Below are 26406 nucleotides of genomic sequence, written 5' to 3'. Positions count from 1 at the left end.
AAATGACTGAAGGCGAAAAATCACTGAGGCTACAAAGCGGGCATAGATAAGGTGATGCAGAGAGACCGTCCTCACTTTCAGGAAGAGTGTTAGTCTTGGAAGTGCAGCTGCTGGAGCCCTCACCGGCGCGAGGGCTTCTGGGAAGCGCAGGCTTGTCTTGCTCGCCCCCGGATCCCGGGAGAGTGCCCCGGAAGGCATCAGCCCTACGCCCCGCCCCCTCCGCAGGCTCACGTGACCGGCTCACGTGACCGTCTCTGGGCCAGCGCGAACCATGGCCGGCTTGGTGGATTTCCAGAATGAGGAAGAGGTGAAGTCCTTTTTGGAGAACATGGAGGTGGAGTGCAACTACCATTGCTACCACGAGAAGGATCCGGACGGTGAGCGCTTCCAGCGCAGCCCGAGGACGCGTCAGGGAGGGGCGGGCCAGGAGAGGTTGGGTATGCGCCCTCTGAGAGGCTGGTGAAGGAATCGCGTGCTGGGCGGGAGACGGAGTCTGTGTATCGTGGTGACCGTGTGTGTTGGGAAGGGCAATGTGTCCTGCGAAGACCGAGCCTGGAGGCCGGGGCGGGTAGGAAGAGACCTGCTGGGGCTTTTGGTTTAGGGACTGGGGGTCCATCCGTGAACAGATGAAACTCCCTGCCCTCGTGGAGCTTGCATGCTAGTGCGGGGAGTCGGGCAGTAAGCCTCAGGTAATCCATGAAGTCGTGTTCCAAAGTAGTAAGAGCCGTGGAAAAAGGACTGGGTGAAGGGTATCTGGAGGTCAGGAAGGCACTTTTAAATCGAGTGATCAGGGAAGATCACTGAGAAAGTGGCATTTGAATAAAGCCTGGAAGAAGGTAAGCGAGTGAACCATGCAGATCTTTGCTAGGCAAATGGATCTAGCAAAGAGGCCCTGAAGCACGAATGTGTCCCGTGGTTTTTTTTTTTTTTCCCTGACGAAGAGGCCCTGAGGCACGAATATGTGCCTTGTGTTGTGTGAACATTGAATTGACTTGAGAGTAGGTGGATGGTGGTGACCAGAGGGGTCCACCCAGAGCAGCCAGTATCTTTGGGTGGTTTTCTTCCTGCTTTATTTTCATTTTTTACATTTTCTTTCTTTTTTGAAACGGTATCTCACTATGTTGTTCAGGATGGTCTGGAACTCCTGGGCTCAAGTGATCGTCCCGCCTTTGATTACAGGCATTAACCACGGCTTACTGCCTACTCTTAAATTTTTTATTTGTTTTTATTTTTTTGAGACTGAGTCTCACTCTGTCGCCCAAGCTGGAATGCAGTGGTGTGATCTCAGCTTACTGCAACCTCCACCTCCTGGGTTCAAGCAGTTATGCCTCAGCCTCCCGAATACCTGGGATTACAGGTGCCCACCACCATGCCTGGCTAATTTTTTTTTTTTTTTTTTAATATTTACTCATTTTTTTTTTTGAGACGGAGTTTCGCTCTTGTTGCCCAGGCTGGAGTGCAATGGCGCAATCTCGGCTCACCGCAACCTCTGCCTCCTGGGTTCAGGCAATTCTGCCTCAGCCTCCTGAGTAGCTGGGATTACAGGCACACGCCACCATGCCCAGCTAATTTTTTTTTAGTATTTTTAGTAGAGACGGGGTTTCACCATGTTGACCAGGATGGTCTCGATCTCTTGACCTCGTGATCCACCCGCCTCGGCCTCCCAAAGTGCTGGGATTACAGGCTTGAGCCACCGCGCCCGGCCTTTAATTTTTGTATTTTAGTAGAGACAAGGTTTCATCATGTTGGCCAGGCTGGTCTCAAACTCCTGACCTCAAGCAGTCCACCCACCTTCATCTCCCAAAGTGCTGGGATTACAGGTGTAAGCCACTGCGCCTGGCCTTTAAAAACAAAAATTAACTAATTTATTTTTTTCATATGCTGTTTAAACAGAATTTTATTTATTTATTTATTTTATTTTTTAAATAAAGGTTTGGTTTGGTGGCACAAGACTGTAATCCCAGCCCTTTGGGAGGCTGAGGTGAGGCAGGAGGATCACTTGAGGTCAGGAATTCAAGACCAGTCTAGGCAACATGGTGAAACCCCATCTCTCCTAAAACAAACAAACCAAAAAAACCCAAAAAACAAAAAACTGGAAGTGGCCCTACCTTCTAATAGCTTGCAGTCTAGTTTACAGAGATGACATAGCTATTCCTTGAAGTTAATCATAACACAGACCATAACATAACCATATAAATAACATAGTCATGACACAGAGTTGCTCTGCAGTATAATGAAGAACCTGGGGTTGTTCTTTGAGGGCTGGTCCATGTCCTGAGTATAGAAAGAACTTAGAGGAATTGAGATCACTAAGGAACAGGGTGGTTAGGGAAGACTTTGAGAGGAGGTCTGGAGGGCTGGGCAAGTATTGATTAAATGGAGGAGACGCTGGGAGAAGAAAGTGCTATCTTCTGGAAAGTTGAAATCAGGATGTAGTACTTTGAAGCGGGAGTCTGGGCCTCAGTATGTCAGGGCTTGAATGCCAGAGTAAGGAATGTAGACTTTGCTCTCTAGGCAGTGGAGAGCAAAACATGTCTGAGAAGCAAGTTCACGGTAGTGTACTGTGGAGAATATACAGGGCAATATACAGGGAAGGGTGGAAGTATCAGAAGGACTGGCTGCAGCATTTTGGGAGACCCGAGAAGAGGCTATAGTTACCATAGCAATTGGTGTAGTAGTTTCCTTGCATGTCACTCTCTTACCTGGCTAACTGAAATCGCCTTCTAATCTGTCCCTCTCTTTGCACTTTATGCCCTTAAAATCCATCTCCACTCACAGATAAACTGATACTTTAATTTTAATTTTATTATGTTAAATATTAGATTTAAAAATAACATGTTTGTTATCAGTGCCCAATTATATGCCCTCACACACTTAAATTCCTCCATACTCACCCAGGCGTATATGAACCTATATACCAGAGTAACCTTCTTTGGGGAAGGGGGTTGATGGTGTTTGTTTTTGGTGGGGTTTTTTGTTGTTGTTGTTTGAGACAGGGTCTCACTCTGTCGCCCAGGCTGAAGTGCAGTGGTGCAATCTTGGCTCTCTGCAACCTCTGCCTCCCAGGTTCAAGCGCTTCTGCCCTAGCCTCCCAAATAGCTGAGATTACAGGCATGTGCCACCACACCTGGCTTTTATTTATTTTCTGAGCCAGAGTCTTGCTCTGTTGCCCAGGCTTGTGTGTAGTGGCACGATCTCGGCTAACTGCAGCCTCCATCTTCTGGGTTTAAATGGTTCTCCTTCCTCAGCCTCCCGAGTAGCTGGAATTACAGGCACCTGCCACCAAACCTGGATAATTTTTATATTTGTAGTAGAGACAGGGTTTCACCATGTTGGCCAGACAGGTCTCGAACTCCTGACCTCAAGTAATCCACCTGCCTTGGCCTCCAAAAGTGCTGGGATTACAGGTGTGGGCTGCCATGCCTGGCCTGAATCATATGACTTCTTTTCTTAAAACCCTCCAGTGGTTTACTGTTTCAGCTGGAAGAAAATCCTAACTCCATCCTATGTTCTACAAGGCCTGTGGTCTGGTCCCTACCTTCCTTCCTCATTTCTTGACCCTCCTGTTTGGTTCAGCCAGGTTGTACTTTGTTCATGCCAAACTTATTCTCTTTCAGGTCTTTGTATTTACTGTTCCTTATGCCAGGACTTTGTGCCCCTGCCCATTTCACTGTCTTTTTATTTCATTTTTTATTTTTTATTTTTTTAATTTTTATTTTTTGAGACAGAGTTTCACTCTTGTTACCCAGGCTGGAGTGCAATGGCGCGATCTCGGCTCACCGCAACCTCTGCCTCCTGGGTTCAGGCAATTCTCCTGCCTCAGCCTCCAGAGTAGCTGGGATTACAGGCACATGCCACCATGCCCAGCTAATTTTTTTTTGTATTTTTAGTAGAGACGGGGTTTCACCATGTTGACCAGGATGGTCTCGATCTCTCGACCTCATGATCCACCCGCCTCGGCCTCTCAAAGTGCTGGGATTACAGGCTTGAGCCATCGTGCCCGGCTCATTTTTTATTTTTAATTTTTTCCCAAGTCCCTAGCCCACTCTCATTTCATTGTTTTTTTTTTTTTTTTTTTAGAGATGGAGTCTCACTCTGTCACTCAGGCTGGAGTGCAGTAGAGTGGTATCTGCTCACTGCAACGTCTGCCTCATGGGTTCAAGTAATTCTCCTACCCTAGCCTCCTGAATAGCTGGGACTACAGGTGCTCACCACCACTCCTGGCTAATTCTTGTATTTTAAATAGAGGCGAAGTTTTGCCATGTTGGCCAGGCTGGTCTCAAACTCCTGACCTTGTGATCTGCCTGCCTCGGCCTCCCAAAATGCTGGAATTGCAGGCGTGAGCCACCACACCTGGCCTTCATTGTCTTTAAATACCTAGTGCTTTCTTGTTATTGAGGTCACAGTCCTTGGTGAGGCCCTTCCCAGTGGCCCAGTCTTTGTTAGCCATTCATCCAAAGTTGACAGCAAACAGTTATCATCCTATTTCAGTCATAGCATTTAGTTATTTATTTGTATAAATTTAAGGGGTACAAGTGCAGTTTTGTTACATGGATATATTGCCTGGTGGTGAAGTCTGGGCTTTTAGTGTAACTATCATCCAAATAATACGCTTGTACCCATTAGGTAATTTCCTATCCCTCACCACCCTCCCACCTTTCCCAGACTCCAGTGTCTATTATTTCACACTCTCTATGTCCATGTGTACACTTTATTTAGCTCCCACTTGTAAGTGAGAACATGCAGTATTTGACTTTCTGTTTCTGAGTTGTTATAACATTTATTACTGTTTGAATAAATTTTGTTCATTTATTTACTTACTGTATTTCCTCCCCTAGAATGTAAAATTTAGGAGGGCAGATGAGTATATTCTCAGCATCTAGAACTATGTCTGGTACATAGATGCATAGAGATGCTCGAATATTTGTTGAATGAAAATGAATGAGAGAGACATGTTGTCACTGGGGGTGAAGAAGAGGGGAGAGAGATTAAGGAGAAAGGTTTACTGGGACTGAGAGACTGCCAAGGAAGTGGACCCTATTTCCGTAGAAGCTGCTATCTCTATTCTTTCTCTTTGGCTTTCACGTTCCTACCCTGGCTGAGGAATTAGGTATAGTCATCATGCACCCTTTTCTTTTTCTTTTTCTTTTCTTTCTTTTTTTTTTTTTGAGACGGAGTTTCGCTCTGGTTACCCAGGCTGGAGTGCAATGGCCCGATCTCGGCTCACCGCCACCTCCGCCTCCTGGGTTCAGGCAGTTCTCCTGCCTCAGCCTGCTGAGTAGCTGGGATTACAGGCACGTGCCACCATGCCCAGCTAATTTTTTGTATTTTTAGTAGAGATGGGGTTTCACCATGTTGACCAGTATGGTCTCAATCTCTCGACCTCGTGATCCACCCGCCTTGGCCTCCCGAAGTGCTGGGATTACAGGCTTGAGCCACCGCGCCCGGCCCTTTTTTTATTTTTTATTTTTAAGACAGAGTCTACCTTTGTCACTAAGGCTGGATGGAGTGCAGTGGTGCGATCTCGGCTCACTGCAACCTCCACCTCCCAGGTTCAAGCAGTTCTCCTGCCTTAGCCTCCCGAGTAGCTGGATTACACACCCAGCTAATTTTTTTGTATTTTTCCATGCTCAGCTAGTTTTTTGTTGTTGTTGTTTGTTTGTTTGTTTGTTTGTTTTTTGAGATGGAATCTTACTCTGTCACCAGGCTAGAGTGCAGTGGCACAATCTCGGCTCACTGAAACCTCGGCCTTCCTGGTTCAAGCTGTTCTGCCTCAGCCTCCCAAGTAGCTGGGATTATAAGCACATGTGACCATTCCTAGCTAATTTTTTGTATTTTCATTAGAGACAGGGTTTCACCACATTGTCCAGGCTGGTCTTAAACTCTGGACCTCAAGTGATCCTCCTGCCTCAGCCTCCCAAAGTGCTGGGATGTACTTGATAGTTCACGAGCTACCAAGCCTGGCTGTAGCACCCGTTTCTTGCTGCTACAAAGACTAGCCTATGAGCCCTTTAGGTTTTCACTGCTTTTACCATTGAACTTCATGAGAGGTTTCAAAACTAGCAAAGTTTCAATCATGGAAGTCAGTGGGTATTTGGGCATGGCTGACAGGGAGCAGAGGGCTGGTGAGTGATGGAGCCCATGCAGGGGCTGAGGTCTCCCCAGGCCGTACATTTCTCAGTCCATGGCTGTGAGGAGACAATGGCATTTGTAGAAATGGCTGAACACCACCTACATTCTTTGTGGTAAGGCCAGCTTGCCACACCTCAGGAGGATAGGGGCTGTCTTAAAAGATGTAGCCTGGCCTGCCACACCTGGGCACCCCCCACCCCCAAACCCCCTACTGCAAAGCAGCGTCCCCAGACATGAAGAACAGCCCTTCCCTCTCCTCACAGGTTGCTATCGGCTGGTGGACTATTTGGAAGGGATCCAGAAGAATTTTGATGAGGCTGCCAAAGTGTTGAAGTTTAACTGTGAAGACAACCAGCACAGCGATAGCTGCTACAAACTGGGGGCCTACTATGTGACTGGAAAAGGTAAGGAGGGCCCGCTTTTCTGGTCCTTGTCGTTGATAGCAGTGTTGGCTTCACACCTAAGCTCCATGATGGGCTCTTTTGCAGGTGGGTCCTCGAAGGCATTGGGAAAGTGCATTGCAGGAAGATGGAATGGTAGGAGTTCAGCAGAGTGATGGCGGGAAGAGCATGGCTTTTCAAGTTAGAAAAACTTTAGGGAATGCTATTTGCAAGTAGTGGGACCTTGAGCCAATCACTTCAACTCCGCGCCTAAGTTACATTACCTGTAAATCGGAGGGAAATAGTACTTGCTTTGTAGGGTTGTGAGGATTAAATAGGCTCGTATAGGAAAAGGCATCAGCATGTGCCTGGCACAGAGTAAGGGGTCAATAATTATTTACTGTCTTCCTTCTGTTTTTTCTCCTCATACTCTAATTGTAGTTATCACTGGTGTAGTGATTGCATTATCTTTTGCTAAATAACAAATCACTCCAATAGTTTCCATGGATCAGGAATTTAGGAGTGGTTTAGTGTGGGTACCTCAGGGTATCTCATGAGGTTATAGTCAAGACATTAGCCAGGAAGCCATGGCTGTTATCATTGGAAGGCTTGACTGAAGTTGGAGTTTCCAGTTCTAAGATGACTCACTCTGATGGCTGATAGCAGAGGCCTCTGTTCCTTACCAGCTGTTAGTGGAAGATCGCCAGATCGTCATGACATGGTTCTCTTCATGGGCTGCTTGAGTGTCCTCCTGACATGGCGTCTGTCTTCCCTCAGAGTGAATAATTCAAAGGAAAGAACAAGATAGAATCTGCAGTGTCTTCTATGACCTATCTTTGGAAGTTACACACTTTTCTTTTTTTTTGTTTTTTTTCACATGCTTTTCATTTCTATCACATATTTATTAGATGCAGGCTACACTAAGGGAAAGGACTTAAATTCCACTTCTTTTTTTATTTTTTTTGAGGCGGAGTTTCGCTCTTCTTACGCAGGCTGGAGTGCAGTGGCGCGATCTCGGCTCACCGCAACCTCCGCCTCCTGGGTTCAGGCAATTCTCCTGCCTCAGCCTCCTGAGTAGCTGGGATTACAGGCACACGCCACCATGCCCAGCTAACTTTTTGTATTTTTAGTAGAGATGGGGTTTCACTATGTTGACCAGGATGGTCTCGATCTCTTGACCTCGTGATCCACCCACCTCGACCTCCCAAAGTGTTCGATTACAGGCGTGAGCCACCATGCCCAGCCTAAATTCCACTTCTTAAAGAGGAAGGAATATTAAAGAACTTATGGACATATATAAACCTACCACAAGTAATAGGACTTTTGACGGGCAGCTTTTTTTTTTTTTTTGGACAGGGTCTTGTTCTGTTTCTCAGACTGGAGTGCAGTAATATAATCATCTTGATTATATGAAGATGATTATATTATATATAATCATATGTTATATATATCATCTTGATTATATCACTGCACTTGCAGCCTTGAGCTCCACGTCTCAAGCAATCCTCCTGCCTCAGCCTTCCCAGTAACTGGAACTACAGGCATGTTCCCCCACGCTTGGCTAATTTTTTTATTTTTTGCAGAGACAGGATCTTACCAGGCTGGTCTCAAACTCCTGGCCTCAAGCAGTCCTCGCATCTTGGCCTCCCAAAGTGCTAGAATCAGGTGTGAGCCACTGTACTTGGCCAAGAATGTCTTTTTTTTTTTTTTTTTTTGAGACAGGGTCCCGCTCTGTTGCCCAGACTTCGGAGTGCAGTGGCACAATGTTGGCTCACCGAAACCTCCACATCCCGGGCTCAAGCAGTTCTCCTGCCTCAGCCTCCCGAGTAGCTGGGATTAGAGGGGCATGCACCACTACCGCCCAGCTAATTTTTGTATTTTAGTAGAGATGGGGTTTCACCATGTTACCCATGCTGGTCTTGAACTCCCAACCTCAAATGATCCACCCACCTCAGTCTCGCAAAGTGCTGGGATTATAGTTGGTGAGCCACCACACCCAGCTCAAGAATGTCTTTTTAATTCTCTGGAAATATATAGACTATTTCTGCTTTCATATGGAACATGGCACCTTTAGTAGTCTCTATTTTAATTTTTTTCCCCGGCTTTATTGATGTATAATTGACAAATATTCTACATATTTATTTGTAGAACAAATGTGGTACAAATAAATATCACAAATAAATGTGATGTGGGGTTGTTTGATTTTTAGATTTTTACTTATTAAAATAAAGTTACTTATTTATTTTTTTGAGACAGGGTCTCACTCTGTTGCTCAAACTGGAGTGTAGTGGTGCAATCTTGGTTCAGTGCAGCCTCAATATCCACATTTATCATCAATAAATGTAACGTGAAGTTTCTTTTTGTTTTTTAAATTTTTATTTATTTAAAAGCATTATTTATTTATTTATTTATTTATTTTTGAGACAGAGTTTCGCTCTTGTTACCCAGGCTGGAGTGCAGTGGCACGATCTCGGCTTACCGCAACCTCTGCCTCCTGGGTTCAAGCAATTCTTCTGCCTCAGCCTCCTGAGTAGCTGGGATTACAGGCACGTGCCACCATGCCCAGCTAATTTTTTTGTATTTTTAGTAGAGATGGGGTTTCACCATGTTGACCAGGATGGTCTCGATCTCTTGACCTCGTGATCCACCCGCCTCAGCCTCCCAAAGTGCTAGGATTACAGGCTTGAGCCACCGCGCCTGGCTTATTTATTTATTTTTAATAGAGACAGGGTTTCACCATGTTGGCCAGGTTGGTCTCGATCTCTTGACCTTGTGACTCACCTGCCTTGGCCTCCGAAAGTGCTGGGATTACAGGTGTGAGCCACCGCACCGGGCAACATTTATTTATTTCTTTGATACAGGTTCTCACTCTGTTGCCCAGGCTGGAGTACAATGGCAGTCTTGGCTCGCTGCAGCCTCAATGTTCTGGGCTGATCTTTCTCAGCTCCCCTAGTAGCTGGAACTATACATGTGTGCCACCACATTTAGCTAATTTTTGTGTTTTGGTAGGTATGGGATTTTGCCATGTTGCCCAGGCTGGTCTCAAACTCCTGGGCTCAAGTGATGCTCCTGCCTCAGCTTTTCAAAGTGCTGAGAATACAGGCATAAGCCACTATGCTCACATGCAAACAAATCTTTATCTCTGGTCAAGACCATTCATGAAATTCTTAATTGTTTTCTTATCCCCCTATTTTATTACGCACCCACCCCCCTCCCCCATGTTTTCCATCTTAGCAAATGATATCTCTTTCTACCTAATAGCTCATGGCCAGCTTATTTCCAAAATGCATCTTGAATTTATCCCATCTCTCCCTCTTTACTGCCACCATTCTATCTAAGCTATTCTCCCTTCCTGTTTGGATTACAGTTACAAGATTAATATAGGTCTCCAATCTTCTTTCCATAAGGTACCTAAAATGAACTTTCATGAATATAAACCACAGATTGGATAAAATACATGAAGCAAATGTTTTCAGACATTGGACACAAAGAGGTGGAAGTGAAGGAGAGCATGTTAGTCTTGCTGAACTGAGGAGGCAGAGATGAGAGTGTCTGGTTACTGAGGGAGCTGGAGTTCGTGTGACAGAATACTGGAGAAGAAGGAGCTATACAGAAATCCACACAGGAGTGCTCTTTAGTCCAGTGTTAAGCTTCACATACATAGAGTGAGGCTCTGAGAGTCCTTGCAGTGAAAAGCTACTGGGAGCTATGAACTGAAAATTCCAGAGGTTTTATAGTACTGGGAATGACTTGAATTCCAGCCAGCCAGAGTGGAGCAATCTGCTTTAATTCAGCAATCTGAATTACTGAATTAATTTCTGTAATTCAGAAATTATAGACATTTTTGAAATGCCAGAAAGGCCTGCCTTAATAGCAAAACAATTCTAGATCTGCTGTAACAAAACTACACGTCTCCAAAGGATCAGGCTGATGCACCAGTACATTAGCTACCTTCCAAAGCAAACTCAACAGTCTTGAAAGGAATACAACAAAATCCTGGCTAAGCAAAGTATCATCTACAATGTCCAGCATAATTACTAACTGGAAAAGCACTCAATAAAAACATACTTAAATATGACAGAGATGTTGGAATTAACAGATAAGTATTTTAAAATGGGTATAATAAATATGTTTAAGGGTTTAAATGAAAGATGGACATAATGAGTGAACAGATGGGGGAAATCTCAGTAGAGAAATTGAAGCTATTAAAAAGAAACAAATGAAATTCTAAATTTGAAAGCATAGTATTTGGAAAGAAAGAAAGAGAGAAAAAGGAAGGAAGGAAGGGAAGGAAGGAAAGAAAAAAGAAAAAAGAAAGAGGAGAAAGAAAGAAAACAGTATTTGAAATAAGAAGTTCACTGGACAGACTTACAGCAAATGAGACACTTGACAAGAAAATAAATCAGTGAACTTGAAGGTTCAATTAACTTGAAGACAGGACTATAGGTATTATCTAAACCAAAGCACTGCGAGAGTCTGCTGTGTCACCCAGACTGGAGTACAGTGGTATGATCTCGGCTCACTGCAGCCTTTGCCTCCCAGGTTCAAGTGATTCTTCTGCCTCGGCCTCCCAAGTAACTGGGATTACAGGTACATGCCACCATGCCTGGCTAATTTTTGTACTTTTAGTAGAGATAGGATTTCACCATGTTGGCCAAGTTGGTCTCAAACTCTTGACTTTAAGTGATCTGCCTGTCTTGGCCTCCCAAAGTACTGGGATTACAGGCGAGAGCCTGGCCAAGCAGAATCCATTGAAAATGAATATTGGGCTAATTAGGATTACTGAGCAGAAAATGTGATATTTTATGGCATAAAAACATAACTAATATTTACAGCACTTATTACTTACCAGGCTCTTTTAAAGAATATATATAAGCTTCTAACATATGCAGTAGATACTATTGTTCTTCTTTTACAGATGAGAAAACTGAGGCTCAGAGAATTTAAGATAGCTTCCCTGAGGTCACCCAGCTAATAAGAAATGAGACCAGGACCATAACCCAGATTTTCTGGCTGCAGAGCCCAGACTTCATTAACCACTGTGCTGTGCTGTCTCCCTATGTTGAAGTAGTGTGACTGAGAAAGCAGGAGGTAGCAGAGGAGAGATGGAAGGACGAGGTGTCAATCCCCACAGAATACCTTGGTTGCGAAACGGTATTCTGTTTAAAATTGAGTTTATGGTTTTTGTTTTTGTTTTTTTGAGACAGTCTCACTCTGTTGCCCAGGCTGAAGTATAGTGGCTCAGTCTTGGCTTACTGCAGCCTCTGCCTTCTGGGTTTAAGCGATTCTCCCACTTCAGCCTCCTAGTAGGTGGGATTCCTGATGTGTGCCACCATGCCTGGCTAATTTTTATATTTTTAGTAGAGACAGGGTCTCTCCATGTTGGCCAGACTGATCTTGAACTCCTGGCTTCATGTGTTCTGGCCTCCTTGACCTCCCAAAGTGCTGTGTGATGATAGGCATGAGCCACTGTGCCTGGGCCATTTTAATTTTTTAAACTAAATTTTAGGCCAGTTGCAGTGGCTCACTTGAGCCCAGGAGGCAGAGGTTGCAGTGAGCCAAGATTGCACCACTACACTCCAGCCTGAACAGAGCGACACTCTGTCAAATGAATAAATAAATGAATGAATGACTGAATGATTCGGCCCAGAGCCGTGGCTCACGCCTGTAATCCCAACACTTAGGGAAGCTGAGGTGGGCAGATCACAAGTTCAGGAGTTCCAGACCAGACTGACCAACATGATGAAACCCCATTTCTACTAAAAATACAAAAATTAGCCTGGTGTGGTGGTGGGTGCCTGTAATCCCAGCTACTCAGGAGGCTGAGGCAGGAGAATCGCTTGAACCTGGGAGGTAGAGGTTGCAGTGAGCCGAGATCATGCCGTTGCACTCCAGCCTGGGTAACAAAGTGAGACTCCATCTCAAAAAAATAAATAAATAAAAAGAAAATAAAAATGAATCTAACCTTTTAATATTTTTTCTAAACTCTTCACAACCCTATTGGCTCATTTAGGAAATTTCTCTGTGGGGAAGAAATACTAATTTGTAGGTTAGCAGTTTCCTTAGTTTTGCTTCTGTTTGTTTTTCTTGTGATAAATTCAAGTAAAGTCAAAGTTAAATTTTTTACTTACAAGTAGCATCTGTGATCCAATTTTTCACAAAATACTTCTATCTAGTGTCCATTCAGCCAGCCAGCATTTAATCTGAACACATGCTACAGAGATGACTGGAATGGTGTTCACTTAATGATAATGATGGTTGTTTCTAGGTGGTGGATTTGGAATGGTTACTTAAAAGAATGTTAAAATGTTTATATTTTCAAGATTGAGTAATGGTACATGGGAATTTGAAGTTTTATACACATACACACATATATACACACAAACAACTAAAAAAGTGAGCCTTGCCAACCACCTCTAGTTACAATTATTTGATAGTCATTTCCCATTGTTTTTAAGATTAAATTCAGGGGTCCTTAACATGACTCTGCATTATCTGGTCCCTGCCTGCCTGCCTTTTCCTGTACTTTTCTTCCATGTTCTTTTCACAGTTAAAATCATCCTCTTTTTTCTTTTTTGAGACAGGGTCTCACTCTGTTGCCAAGGCTGAGTGCAGTGGCTCTGTCATAGCTCACAGCAGCCTTGACCTTCTGGGCTCAAGCGATCTTCCCACCTCAGCCTCCCGAGTAGCTGAGCTATTTTTGATTTCTTTGATGGGGTCTGGCTACGTTACCCAGGCTAGTCTCAAACTCCTGGATGCAAGTGATCCTCCTGCCTTGGCCTCCCAAAATGCTGGGATTACATGCCTGAGCCACCGTGCCCAGTGAAAATCATACATTTATTTGTATTGTATTTATTTATTTAGAGGTAGGGTCTTGCACTGTTGCCCAGACTAGAGTGCAGTGGCACAAAACTTCCAGGCTTAAGCAGTCCTCCTGCCTCAGCCTCTCCAGTAGCTGGGACTATAGACCAGTGCCCCTATGCCTGGCTAATTTTAATTTTTTTATAGAGACAGTCTCACTATGTTGCCCAGGCTGATCTTAAACTCCTGGCCTCCTGAGATCCTCCTGCCTGGGCCTCTCAAAGTGCTGGGACTGCTGGCCACCATGCCTAGCCTGTATAGTTATTTAAAGTCTGTCTCATTAGCCCATAAGACAGGTCTCATTAGGCCACAAGAACAGGACAGTGTCGTTTGTTCTCCAGGATCCAGCACAGCAATTGGCAACTATTCGGTATACAGTTGTCCCTCATTATCTGTGGGAAATTGGTTCCAGGACCCTCACTTCATTCTGCCACAGATTAGGAAGTCTGATGATGCTCAAGCCCCTTATATAAAATGGCATGGTATTTGCATATAACCCTACCCATATCCTCCTGTGTATTTTATTTTATTTTTTGTTTGTTTATTTTTTTGTTTTGAGGCAGGGTCTTGCTCAGTCACCCAGGCGAGTGCAATGGTGCAATCTTGGCTCACTACAACCTCCGCCTCTTGGGTTCAAGCGATTCTCCTGCCTCAACTTCCCAAGTAGCTGGGATGACAGGTACCTACCATCATGCCCAGATTAGTTTTGTATTTTTGTAGAGATGGTGTTTCACCATGTTGGCCAGGCTGGTCTTGAACTCCTGATCTCAGGTGATCCGCCACCTTGGCCTCCCAAAGTGCTGGGATTACAGGTGTGAGCCACCAACACCCAGCCTCCTATGTATTTTAAAATTAATTGCTTAGAACAAGGGTGTTCAATCTTTTTGCTTCCCTGGGCCACACTGGAAGAAGAACTGTGTTGGGCTTTACATAAGATACACTAATGATAGCTGATGAGCTAAAAAAGAATCACAAAACAAATTTCATACAGATTTGTTTTGTGTGATGGCTCACGCCTGTAATCCCAGCACTTTGGGAGGCTGAGGCAGGTAGATCACTTGAGGTCGGGAGTTCGAGACCAGCTTGACCAACATGGAGAAACCCCGTCTCTACTAAAAATACAAAAAATTAGCCAAGTGTGGTGGTACACGCCTATAATCCCAGCTACTCTGGAGGCTGAGGCAAGAGAATTGCTTGAACCCAGGAGGCAGAGGTTGCAATGAGCTGAGATCGCACCATTGCATTCCAGCCTGGGTGACAAGAGTGCAACTCCATCTCAAAAAAAAAATAAAAATAAAAATCCGTAATGTGTGTGTTTTTTTTTTTTTTTTTTTTTTTTTTGAGACAGAGTTTCACTCTTGTTACCCAGGCTGGAGTGCAATGGCGCGATCTCGGCTCACCGCAACCTCCGCCTCCTGGGTTCAGGCAATTCTCCTGCCTCAGCCTCCTGAGTAGCTGGGATTACAGGCACGTGCCACCATGCCCAGCTAATTTTTGTATTTTTAGTAGAGACAGGGTTTCACCATGTTGACCAGGATGGTCTTGATCTCTTGACCTTGTGATCCACCCGCCTCGGCCTCCCAAAGTACTGGGATTACAGGCTTGAGCCACCGCGTCCGGCAAAAATCCGTAATGTTTTAAGAAAGTTTACAGCCGGGCGCGGTGGCTCAAGCCTGTAATCCCAGCACTTTGGGAGGCCGAGGCGGGTGGATCACGAGGTCGAGAGATCGAGACCATCCCGGTCAACATAGTGAAACCCCGTCTCTACTAAAAATACAAAAAATTAGCTGGGCATGGTGGCACGTGCCTGTAATCCCAGCTACTCGGGAGGCTGAGGCAGGAGAATTGCCTGAACCCAGGAGGCGGAGGTTGCGGTGAGCCGAGATCGCGCCATTGCACTCCAGCCTGGGTAACAAGAGCGAAACTCTGTCTCAAAAAAAAAAAAAAGAAAAAGAAAGTTTACAAATTTGTGTAAAGCTGCATTCAAAGCCATCCCACATTCAAAGCCATCCCTTGGCTTAGACTATCTAATAACAATGTAAATACTGAGTAAATAATTGTTATATTTTAAATATTTTGTATTTTTAAATTGTATCGTTATTTTTTCCCTAATACTTTTGATGTGTGGTTGGTTGAACCTGTGGATATGGAGGGCCCACTGTATGTTTAAATTAATGAACAATTAAGTGCTTGTAATATGCCATGTTCTCACTGTAACCCCGTGAGGTTGATATTATCATTCCCAGTTTTCACCTCCTTTACCTGTTAGAGTTTCCTGATAAGATATAGTAAGATATCATTTGAACAAACAATTCCGTGACTGAGAAAGCTGGAAGGTCTGTGCACTATGTCAGGCTACCTTGCATGCTGCCTGAGCTCATAGTATGTACATTTTTTTTTTCATTTTGAGATAAGGTCTTGATCTGTCGCCCGGGCTGGTCTTGAATTCCTGGCCTCAAGCAATCATCCTACTCAAAGTGCTAGAATTCCAGATGCGAGCCACTGTGCCCAGCCTTAAACTTTATTGAGGAATTGTTGCTGGCCGGGTGTGTTGGCTCATGCCTGTAATTCCAGCACTTTGGAAGGCCAAGGTAGGAGGGTCACTTGAGTCCCAGCGTTTAAGACCAGCCTAGACAACATAATGAGATCCTGTCTCTACAAAGAAATTTAAAAATTAGCTGGGCATGGTGGTGTGTACCTATAGTCCCAGCTACTTGGGGAGGCTGAGATGGGAGGATCGCTTTAGCCTGAGAGGTTGAGGCTGCAGTGAGCTGTGATCATGCCACTGCACTCCAGCCTGGACAACAGAGCAAGACTCTTCCTCCAAAAAAAAAAAAAAAGATTGTTCGTTGACTTTGAGCTGAGATATTTAGGTTCTGCCCTCGCTTGGGTTTATTTTTTCCTGCTTTCCTTCCTCTCAGGTGGTCTGACCCAGGACCTGAAAGCTGCTGCCAGTTGCTTTTTGATAGCATGTGAAAAGCCTGGAAAGAAGTCTTTAGCAGCGTGTCACAACGTTGCTCGCCTGGCACATGATGGACGGGTTAATGAGGATGGCCAGCCTGACCTGGGGAAGGCCAGGGACTACTACACAAGGGCCTGTGATGCTGGTTATGCTTCCAGCTGCTTCAACCTCAGTGCCATGTTCCTGCAGGGTGCCCCTGGCATTCCCAAGGACATGGACCTGGCATGTAAATACTCCATGAAAGCCTGTGACCTGGGTCATTTCTGGGCCTGTGCCAATGCCAGTCGCATGTACAAGCTGGGGGATGGCGTCGAAAAGGATGAGGCCAAGGCTGAGGTGCTAAAAAATCGAGCCGAGCAGCTACACAAAGAACAGCAGAGAAGTGTCCAATCCTTAACATTTGGGTAAAGTGGCCCACCCTCCCTCCCAGCCAACAAACATCTTGAGGCTGGCAGCTCCTATTTCTGAAGACTGATGCAGCCCTTGAAGGTCAACCTGCTGGAGCAGCAAAACTTGGGACTTGGATTTGTAGCTCCACTCACATATATCCATTGCCCCAGCTGCTGGGGTGTAGCCTATAATATTTATTTCAGTCAGTACTCCTTTATCTGGGTGTTCTGTGAAGACAGCCATGTTTATGGGGGTCTTAGTTTTCAAACTCTGGAAACTCTGAAAAATAGGAGCAAAGTAGATAGCCCTAGAGATTGGTGCTAGGGAGGGGAGGATAGCAGGAATTTGGAAAAATTAGCAGCCCCAGGGCCTAAAGGAATCAGCCATCTTCATTATTATTATTTTGGTTAGGAGGGCTTGAAAATCAGAATGTATCTTGGTTTACATAATTGAGGTCTTAAAGAACTAAGAACAGTTAAATAGTCACGACTGCCACCCTCTGAGTTACATAATCATTGGTGTGGGCTTCATTTTGCCTTGAGAGTCACATCTTTCAGTAAATTCACAGAGATCAGGAAGGACATGCAACATACAGCTTAAAGGCTGTTATGATTCAGGGTTGCTGAGGAAGGTGAAACATCAGCCTGCCATTGGCTACAAGAGACATTGGAGTTAAAAATTAGCACCTCCAGTGTAGTCACATGGCACTGCCCATCATGCTGAGGGAGTAGATTTTTCCCAAGGCAGCTTCAGTTAGGAGTTTGTAAGCAAGGACTTTGTGACACAGTTGTCCCCTGGAACTGAACCTTTTTAACTGTCCCTGTGAATAAACAATTTTGAGTGACCTACAATTTGCGTTAATTAGTGTTCTTTCCAGATTCCAGGTACCGTAGAGTATGCTGTAGTGGTTGTGCCTTTTAGTGAACGTTTGCTTTTTCTGTTATCGCCCCAGCTTGTCACCAGGGGGCGAGCTTGTCATTTCTCTGCTGATAACAATACCATTCCATCTGTCATGTTTTAGGCTTCCGTTTTGCAGCCGTCCTGGAAGGCTTGCTGTGTGAATGAAGGTTTGTGAGCACAGCAGCCAGCTTCCCAAGTTGATAAAGGAGAGGGACTTTCCCAAGTGCAGAGAGGAGGTTTCAAAAGACATCAAGTTCATTTTTTAAAAATGTAAAGTAGCTGTTGGTGTTCTTAAACTAGGTCAGGCCAGGCGTGGTGGCTCATGTCTGTAATTCCTGCATTTTGGGAGGCTGAAGCAGGCGGATCACTTGAGATCAGGAGTTCAAGATCAGCCTGGCCAACATGGCAAAACCCCTGTCTCTACTAAAAATACAAAAATTAGGCATGGTGGCAGGTACCTGTAATCCCAGCTACTTGGGAGGCTGAGGCAGGAGAATCGCTTGAACCTGGGAGGCAGAGGTTGCAGTAAGCTGAGATTATACCACTATACTTCAGCCTGGGTGACAGATCAAGAGTCTGTCTCAAAAACAAAACAACAAACAAAAAAATTGTAGCTTAACAAACATGAAGAAATGTTCAACATCACTAATCAGGGAAATGCAAAGCAAAACCACAATGAACTCTTAAAATTCAACAGTAAAAAAAATAACCTGATTGAAAAAAAAAAAAACAAAAACAGGCCAAAACCCTTAACATATCTCAGCAAAAAAGATATACAGGTGGCAAATAAGCATATGAAAAGCCGTTCCGTATAACGTCATCAGGAAAATGCAAGTTAGAACAACAGCAAGACCAAAATACAACTATTAGAATGGCCAGAATCCAAAACACTAACAGCATGAAATTCTGGGAAAGATGGAGCACCCAGAACTCTCATTCCTTGCTTGTGGGAATGCAAGATGGCATGGCCACTTTGGAAAACAGTTAAGCAGTTTCTTGCAAAAACTAAGCAAACTCTTACCATGCAATCCAGCAGTCTTGCTCCTTGGTATTTACTTGAAGGAATTGAAAACATGTCCTCAGAAAAACCAGCACACAGATGTTTACAGCATCTTTATTTATAATTGCCAAAACTCAAACCAAAATGTCTTACATAGGTAAATGGGTAAATTGTCGTGCATCTAGACATTATTCAATGCTTAAATCAAGCTATGAAAAGTCACAAGTTACCAAGCTATGAAAAGTAACAGAGGAATCTTAAATGAACGCTACTAAGTGAAGCCAGTCTGAAAAGGCTTCATATTAAATGATTCCAACTGTATGACACTGAGATGTATTCTGGAAAAGGCAAAATTATGGAGACAGTAAAAACCAGTGGGTGGGGAGAGGAGAGAGGAATAATTGGAGCACAGAAGATTTTTAGGGCAGTGAAACTACTCTGTATGATATTGTAATGATAGATACCTGTCATTGTATGTATGTCTGATCCTCTAAGATGTATAACACCAAGAGTGAACCCTAATGTAAACCGTGGACTTTGGGTGATAATGATGTGTCTGTGTAGGTTCATCAGTTACTACAAATGTACCGCTTTGGTGGGAGGTGTTGATAATGGGGGGGACTATGCGTATGTGCAGTCAGCAGCTCTATGGGAAATCTCTGTGCCTTCTCAATTTTGCCATAAACCTAAAATTGCTCTAAAATATAAAGTCAACTAAACAAAACCACAGTGACATCGCCTCATATCCCATTAGGATGGCTACTGTTACTATTATTTTTTTGAGACAGGGTCTCATTCTGTCTCCCAGGCTGGAGTGCAGTGGTGCAATCTTGGCTCACTGCAACCTGCGCCTCCTGGGTTAAAGTGATTCTTCTGCCTCAGCCTCCCCAGTAGCTGGGATTACAGGTGCGTGCCACCAGGTTGGTCTCAAACTCTTTTTTTTTTTTTTTTTTGAGACAGAGTTTCGCTCTTGTTGCCCAGGCGAGAGTGCAATGGTGCGGTCTTGGCTTGATACAACCTCCACCTCCCAGGCTCAAGCAATTCTCCTGCCTCAGCCTCCCTAATAGCTGGGATTACAGGCATGCACCACCATGCTCAGCTAAGTTTATATTTTTAATAGAGACAGGGTTTCTCCATGTTGGTCAGGCTGGTCTCGAACTCCCGACTTTAGGTCTTCTGCCTGCCTCTGCCTCCCAAAGTTCTGGGATTACAGATGTGAGCCACTGCCTCTGGCAGGATGGCTACTATTTTTTTTTTTTTGAGATGGAGTTTTGCTCTTGTTACCCAGGCTGGAGTGCAATGGCGCGATCTCGGCTCACCGCAACCTCCACCTCCTGGGTTCAGGCAATTCTCCTGCCTCAGCCTCCTGAGTAGCTGGGATTACAGGCACGCGCCACCATGCCCAGCTAATTTTTTGTATTTTTAGTAGAGACGGGGTTTCACCATGTTGACCAGGATGGTCTCGATCTCTTGACCTCGTGATCCACCCGCCTCGGCCTCCCAAAGTGCTGGGATTACAGGCTTGAGCCACCGCGCCCAGCCAGGATGGCTACTATTAAACACAAAAACAAAATAAGTGTTGTCAAGGATGCAGAGAAATTAGAACCCTGGGCACTGTTGGTGGGAATGTAAAATGATGTAACTGCTATGGAAATCAGTACAGCAGCTCCCCAAAAAATGTAAAACAGAATTGCCATTTGATACAACCATTTCACTTCTGGGTACATATCTGTGTTACACCATTCTTGTATTGCTATGAAGAAATACCTGAGACGGGGTATTTTATAAAGAAAAGTTTCATTGGCTCTCGGCTCTGCTGGCTGTACAGGAAGCATGGTGCTGTGCTTCCTATTGGCTTTTGGTGAGGTCTCGGGAAGGTGACAATCATGGTGGAAGGCACGGGGGGAGCTGGTGTATCTCATGGTGAGAAGGCAAGAGCAGGAGCAAGAGAGGGAGCAAGGGGAGATGCCACACAGATCTCGCGAGGACAGCACCAAGGGGAGGGTCCTAAACCATTCATGAGAAATCCCCCACCATGATCCAATCATCTCCCACCAGGCCCCACCTCCGACATTGGGGATTACATTTCAACATGAGATTTTGGGGGGGGACAAATATACAATATATCAGTATCCAAAAGATTTGAAAGCAGAGTCTCCAAGAGGTATCTATACCCATATTCTTAGCAGCACTATTCACAGCCAAAGGTTAGAAGGAACCCAAATGCCCATCAGCAGGTGAATGAATACACAAAAGGTGGTATGTACATGCAATGGAATATCATTCAGCCTTAAAAAGGAAGGAAATTCTGACACATGCTATACAACATGGCTGAACACCATGCTAAGAGAAATAAGCCGGTGGACTGGGCATGGTGGCTCACGCCTGTAATCCCAGCACTTTGGAAGGCCAAGGCGGGTGGATCATAAAGTCAGGAAATTGAGACCAACCTGGCTAACCCCATCTCTACTAAAAAAAAAAAAAAAATTAGCGGGGCATGATGGCTCGTGCCTGTAGTCCCAGCTACTCAGGAGGCTGGGGCAGAATTGCTTGAACCTGGGAGGCAGAGGCTGCAGTGAGTCAAGATGGCACCACTGCACTCCAGCCTGGGTGACAGAGCAAGACTCCATCTCAAAAAAAAAAAAAAAGGGCCAGGCAAGGTGGCTCACACCTATAATCCCAGCACTTTGGGAGGCCGAGGTGGGTGGATTGTTTGAGGTCAGGAGTTCAAGACCAGCCTGGCCAACATGGTGAAACCCCATCTCTAAAAAAAAAAAAGAGAAATAAGCCAGTCATAAAAAGACACACTGCATATGTGGTATCTAAATTTGTGTATGAGTTGTATATAAACTCAGAAACAGAAAGTAGAATGGTGGTTGCTAGGGGCTAGGGTGAGGGGAAATGAGCTTTTTTGTTTTTGTTTTGAGATAGGCTCTTGCTCTGTTGCCCAGGCTAGAGTGCAGTGGCATTATCATAGCTCACTGTAGCCTCTAACTCCTGGGCTCAGGTGATCCTCTAACTCCTGGGCTCAGGTGATCCTCTCACCGCAGCTTCCTGAGTAGCTGGGACTACAGGTACACACCACCATGCCCAGCTAGTTTTCTTATTTTTTGTAGAGATGAGGTTTTGCTATATTGCCCAGTCTGGTCTTAAACTCCTGAGCTCAAGTAATCCTCCTGCCTCAGCCTCCTAAAGTTTTGGGATTATAAGCGTGAGCCACTGTGCCTGGCCAAATTGACTTGTTTAATATGTAAGGAGTTTGTAAGATGAAAAAATGTGTAAGATGAAAAAATAATGGAGATTGTTACACAACAAATGTGAGAATACTTAACAGTACTGAAATATATGTTTTAAAATGGTTAACCCAGCCTGGCTAACACGGCAAAACCCCGTCTCTACTAGAGATACAAATATTAGCTGGGCATTTTGTCATGCACCTGTGGTCCCAATGACTCGGGGGGCTGAGGCATGAGAATCCCTTGAACCCGGGAGGCAGGGGTTGCAGTGAGCTGAGATTGCACCACTGCACTCCAGCCTGGGTGATGGAGTGATACGCCATCTCAAGAAAAAGAGGTTAAGATGGTAAATTTTATGTTTTATCACAATTTTTTAAAAAAACAATATTGACTTTGAAAATGCAAGGTTTGAAGTTTTTTTATTGTCCCTCACTATCCTTTACCACCTATGGGCATCTTTGTCATAGTAGTGTTCTTGTTGTTTAACCATTATTTGAAGAATCATATCTTTTTTTTTTTTTTTTTTAAGATGGAATCTGACTCTCCTTAGCCAGGCTGGAGTCCAGTGGTGTGATCTCAGCTCACTGCAACCTCCACCTCCCAGGTTCAAGTGATTCTCCTGCCTTCGCCTCCTGAGTATGTGGGACTACAAGCAAGCACCACGATGCCCAGCTAATTTTTATATTTTTAGTAGAGGTGGGATTTCACCATGTTGGTAAGGCTGGTCTTAAACCCCTTACCTGGTCTTAAACCCCTGACCTCAGGTGATCCACCCACCTTAGCCTCCCAAAGTGCTAGAGTTACAGGTACGAGCCACTGCTCCACGATAAGAATGGTATCTTTTCAATAGGCTTTGTAATTTTTTTTTTTTTTTTTTGAGATAGAGTCATTGTCTTTCACCTAAGATGGAGTGCAGTGATGCAATCATGGCTGACTGCAGCCTCCCCCTCCTGGGCTCAGGTGATCCTCCTACCTCAGTCTCCTGAGTAGCTGGGACTACATGTGCGCAACACCACACCCAGTTAGTTTTTGTATTTTTTGTAGATACGGGGTCTCACTGTGTTGCCCAGGCTGGTCTTGAACACCTGGGCTCAAATGATCCTCCTGCCTCAGCCTTCCAAAGTGCTAGGATTACAGACATGAGCCACTGTGCCTAGTCAGGTTTTGTAATTTTGAAGAAACAAATTTATTTTATTTTGGGGTAGAAGATGTACTGGACTTTTTTTTTTTTGGAACAGTTCCTACCTGGGACGTCTGGTACCTGCCTTCCTGAGTCACATACTCAGGGGGGCAGGGAACAATAGAGTGAGCATTAATCATGTCAAAATGTTATATTTCCCAAAAGTTATTAAAATGCAAAGAATAGTAATTTACAGTTCAGAATGGTCCAAGGCCATTTCATAGCCAGGCTGCTGTGGGAAGCAGTAGGTTGGTAAGAACCAGCATGGGTAAGTTTCTTACTCTTATGCACCCTTTGAGGCAAGATTTGAAAATGGCTTTTCAGACTCCGGTCACAGCAAGCAGTATTATTACTGTGTCTTCTAGCCAGTAGGTATGAGATCATCATTAACAACTAGTTCCTACATTTTTCCTCCATGCTAGGCTTGAGCTGGATACAGGACATTTAGAGCTGGCCTGATGGCCTAATGGGGAAGACAGTAGTTGATTAGTGGTTTGTGTTCTCACTAAATTTTTTTTTTTTTTTTTTTTTTTGAGACACAGTCTCACTCTGTCACTCAGGCTTGAGTGCAATGGCTCGATCTTGACTCACTGCAACCTCTACCTCCAGGTTCGAGGGATTCTTCTGCTTCAGGCTCCTGAGTAGCTGGGATTACAGGCGCCCACCACCACACCCAGCTAATTTTTGTATTTTTAGTAGAGGCAGGGTTTCACCATTTCACCATGTTGGCCAGGCTGGTCTCGAACTTCCAACCTCAGATGATCCGCCCTCCTTGGCCTCCCAAAGTGCTGGGATTACAGGCATGAACCGCTCCATCCAGTGAATGCTCTCACTAATATCTGACAGTACAGTGCTCAGCACTATGAGGAAGGAAAGGAAGAGTCCTAGAAGGGAAGACCTGAAGGTACAGAGATTTGGCTTTTATCTTGTGGATAATGCAGAGTCACGAAAGGGTTTTGATCAGATTCGGAAATTAGAAAGATCATTTGCAGAAAATGATCCAGAAGGGGAAAGACTGGAGGCAGGGAGTCCAATGAGGAGATGGCTGCAGAGGTTAAGGTTTGACATGGTGGGGCCTGAACTAAGGCCTGTCAGGCAAAGAAGGGGGCACAGGTAAGAGGTGATACAGCTGAATAAGCAAAATTTAGCCATGTCGGGGTGGGAGGAAGGTGGGGTTGAGCATGAGGTTGAAAAACATAAAACAGGTTTAGCTTGGGTTCTAGGTGGACAGTGGAGCTATTTATATTGACTTGGAGCCTGTGGGGTGGGAATGGGGACAAGAACTCTGAGCTGTTAAGTGATTTTTTAAATTTTGGAAATAAATAGCGGCTGGGCGAGATGGCTCATGCCTGTAATCCCAGCATTTTGGGACCCTGAGTTAGGCGGATCACCTGAGGTGAGGAGTTCGAGATGAGGCTGGCCAAGATGGTGAAACTCTGTCTCTACTAAAAATACAAAAATTGGTTGGGCATGGTGGTGGGCGCCTGTAATCCCGGCTACTCAGGAGGCTGAGGCAGGAGAATCTCTTGAACCTGAGAGGCGGAGGTTGCAGTAGGCTGAGATCTTGCCATTGCACTCCAGCCTGGGCGACAGAGTGAGGCTCCGTCTCAAAAAAAGAAGAAAAAGAAAGAAAGAAGGAAAGAAGGAAGGAAGAAGGAAGGAAGGAAAGAAAGGAAGAAAGGAAGGAAGGAAAAGAAAGGAAAGAAAGAAATAGCATTTTTATTTGTTTTACGAAGTTGCTTGAAAATTTTTATGAAGGGCAGCGTGGCAGAGGGAAAATACCTAGACTTCAGATCCTATAGACGTGGACAATTCTGGATTAGTCAAAGGCATACTAAGCATGTGTGTTTAGGGCACCTAACAAAGAATGAGAAACATATAAATTTAAAAATAGTAATGTTACATTTTTTTTTTTTTTTTTTTTTGAGACGGAGTTTTGCTCTTGTTACCCAGGCTGGAGTGCAATGGCGCGATCTCGGCTCACCGCAACCTCCGCCTCCTGGGTTCAGGCAATTCTCCTGCCTCAGCCTCCTGAGTAGCTGGGATTACAGGCACACGCCACCATGCCCAGCTAATTTTTTGTATTTTTAGTAGAGACGGAGTTTCACCATGTTGACCAGGATGGTCTCGATCTCTCGATCTCGTGATCCACCCGCCTCGGCCTCCCAAAGTGCTGGGATTACAGGCTTGAGCCACTGTGCCCGGCCAATGTTACATTTTTTAAAGCATCAAGTAATCCCTTTGTTGGGGGAATGGAAACCTTTTTGGCTTCTTTATATTCATTTTGCAGTTTAGATCTCTTTTATTGTGAATTCTACATTAGGGTTGGTGGGGGCGGGGTGTACCGACTGTTTTCAGTTCTTAGGTCTAAAGGTCTTAGCCTGGGTTCTGACCTGAGTTTTGCTTTTTATTGGCTATGTGACCTTAGACAAGCTACTCTATCCTTTTTTTGGATTTTGTCAACTCTCAGATGGGGATAACAATGCCTTCTAATAGGATTGTTAGGAGGAGTAAATAGTAATTCTTATGCTTATTTATTTATTTATTTATTTATTTTTCTATCTTTCTTTTTTTTTTTTTTTTTTTTTTTTTTTAAGATGGGATTTCACCGTGATGGCCAGGCTGGTTTTGAACTCCTGGCCTCAGGTGATCCACCCACCTCAGCCTCCCAAAGTGCTAGGATTACAGGTGTGAGCCACCACGCCCAGCCTCTTATGCTTATTTAAAAAGACTTTTGTGGAATGATATCTTACAGTTAGATAATCATCTTCTTTCTGAGTGGTATCGTTACCTTCTGAGGGTGTCTAGCTTTTAAAACAGGCTGCCTTTGCTGCCATTATTTGAATATCCAGGGAGCTGATGGTGAGGCTCTCTAGGGGTATTGATGGCACAAAACAGCTGCAGAGGGCCTGGGACAGAGGAGTGAGGGCTGCCCCTACTTTTTCGATTCTCCACTGCCTGAGCACAGGGAGAGTCACTGAGAAGACTTGCACCTGCTGGGGGCCCAGAGTGGAAACTATTCCCAGCTGGTCCCCCTCACCAGGCTTGAGGAATGGTGATTGTATTACAGTTTATTAATCACGCCTCCCCACTGCCTAAAGGGGAAAGGCCAAATATATTTGCTGAATATGTCTCCCCACTCCCATGATATGATCCCTGCCTCCATATTTAGCCCCATGTTATTCCTAACTCGGCCATCTGTATCAGGGACCCCCTTGTAGTCTGCACCACCCCGCCCCACCCCCAAAATATCCTTATCTCTTCTCACACACAGAGAAACTAAATGGCGACGGATGTGTTCATTAATTTGACTATAGTAATCAGTACATAATATATATCACATCATCACATTGTATACCTTGAAT

The 26406-nt window shown here is 44.7% G+C and overlaps 1 protein-coding gene across 1 annotated transcript; it reads left to right on the top strand.

The window, feature by feature from the left end:
* Window positions 1–225: 225 nt before the first annotated feature.
* Window positions 226–17576, top strand: COA7 (cytochrome c oxidase assembly factor 7). The gene is made up of 3 exons (XM_003921549.3): window positions 226–377; window positions 6396–6536; window positions 16295–17576. The coding sequence occupies exons 1-3, from the start codon at window positions 272–274 to the stop codon at window positions 16741–16743; spliced, it is 696 nt and encodes a 231-aa protein (XP_003921598.1). The 5' UTR covers window positions 226–271; the 3' UTR covers window positions 16744–17576.
* The last annotated feature ends 8830 nt before the right edge of the window (window positions 17577–26406 follow it).

This window comes from Saimiri boliviensis, chromosome 11 (assembly GCF_048565385.1).
Source record: "Saimiri boliviensis isolate mSaiBol1 chromosome 11, mSaiBol1.pri, whole genome shotgun sequence".
NCBI lineage: Eukaryota > Metazoa > Chordata > Mammalia > Primates > Cebidae > Saimiri > Saimiri boliviensis.
Note: the sequence above shows the minus strand (reverse complement) of the source record. Positions and strands in the feature narration are given on the sequence as shown.

Excerpts from the sequence above, each read along its gene's own strand:
- COA7 (XM_003921549.3), top strand. The coding sequence starts at position 272 with ATGGCCGGCTTGGTGGATTTCCAGAATGAGGAAGAGGTGAAGTCCTTT. Across the intron at positions 378-6,395 it reads CCACGAGAAGGATCCGGACG|GTTGCTATCGGCTGGTGGAC; the intron begins GTGAGCGCTTCC and ends CTCTCCTCACAG. Across the intron at positions 6,537-16,294 it reads CTACTATGTGACTGGAAAAG|GTGGTCTGACCCAGGACCTG; the intron begins GTAAGGAGGGCC and ends CCTTCCTCTCAG.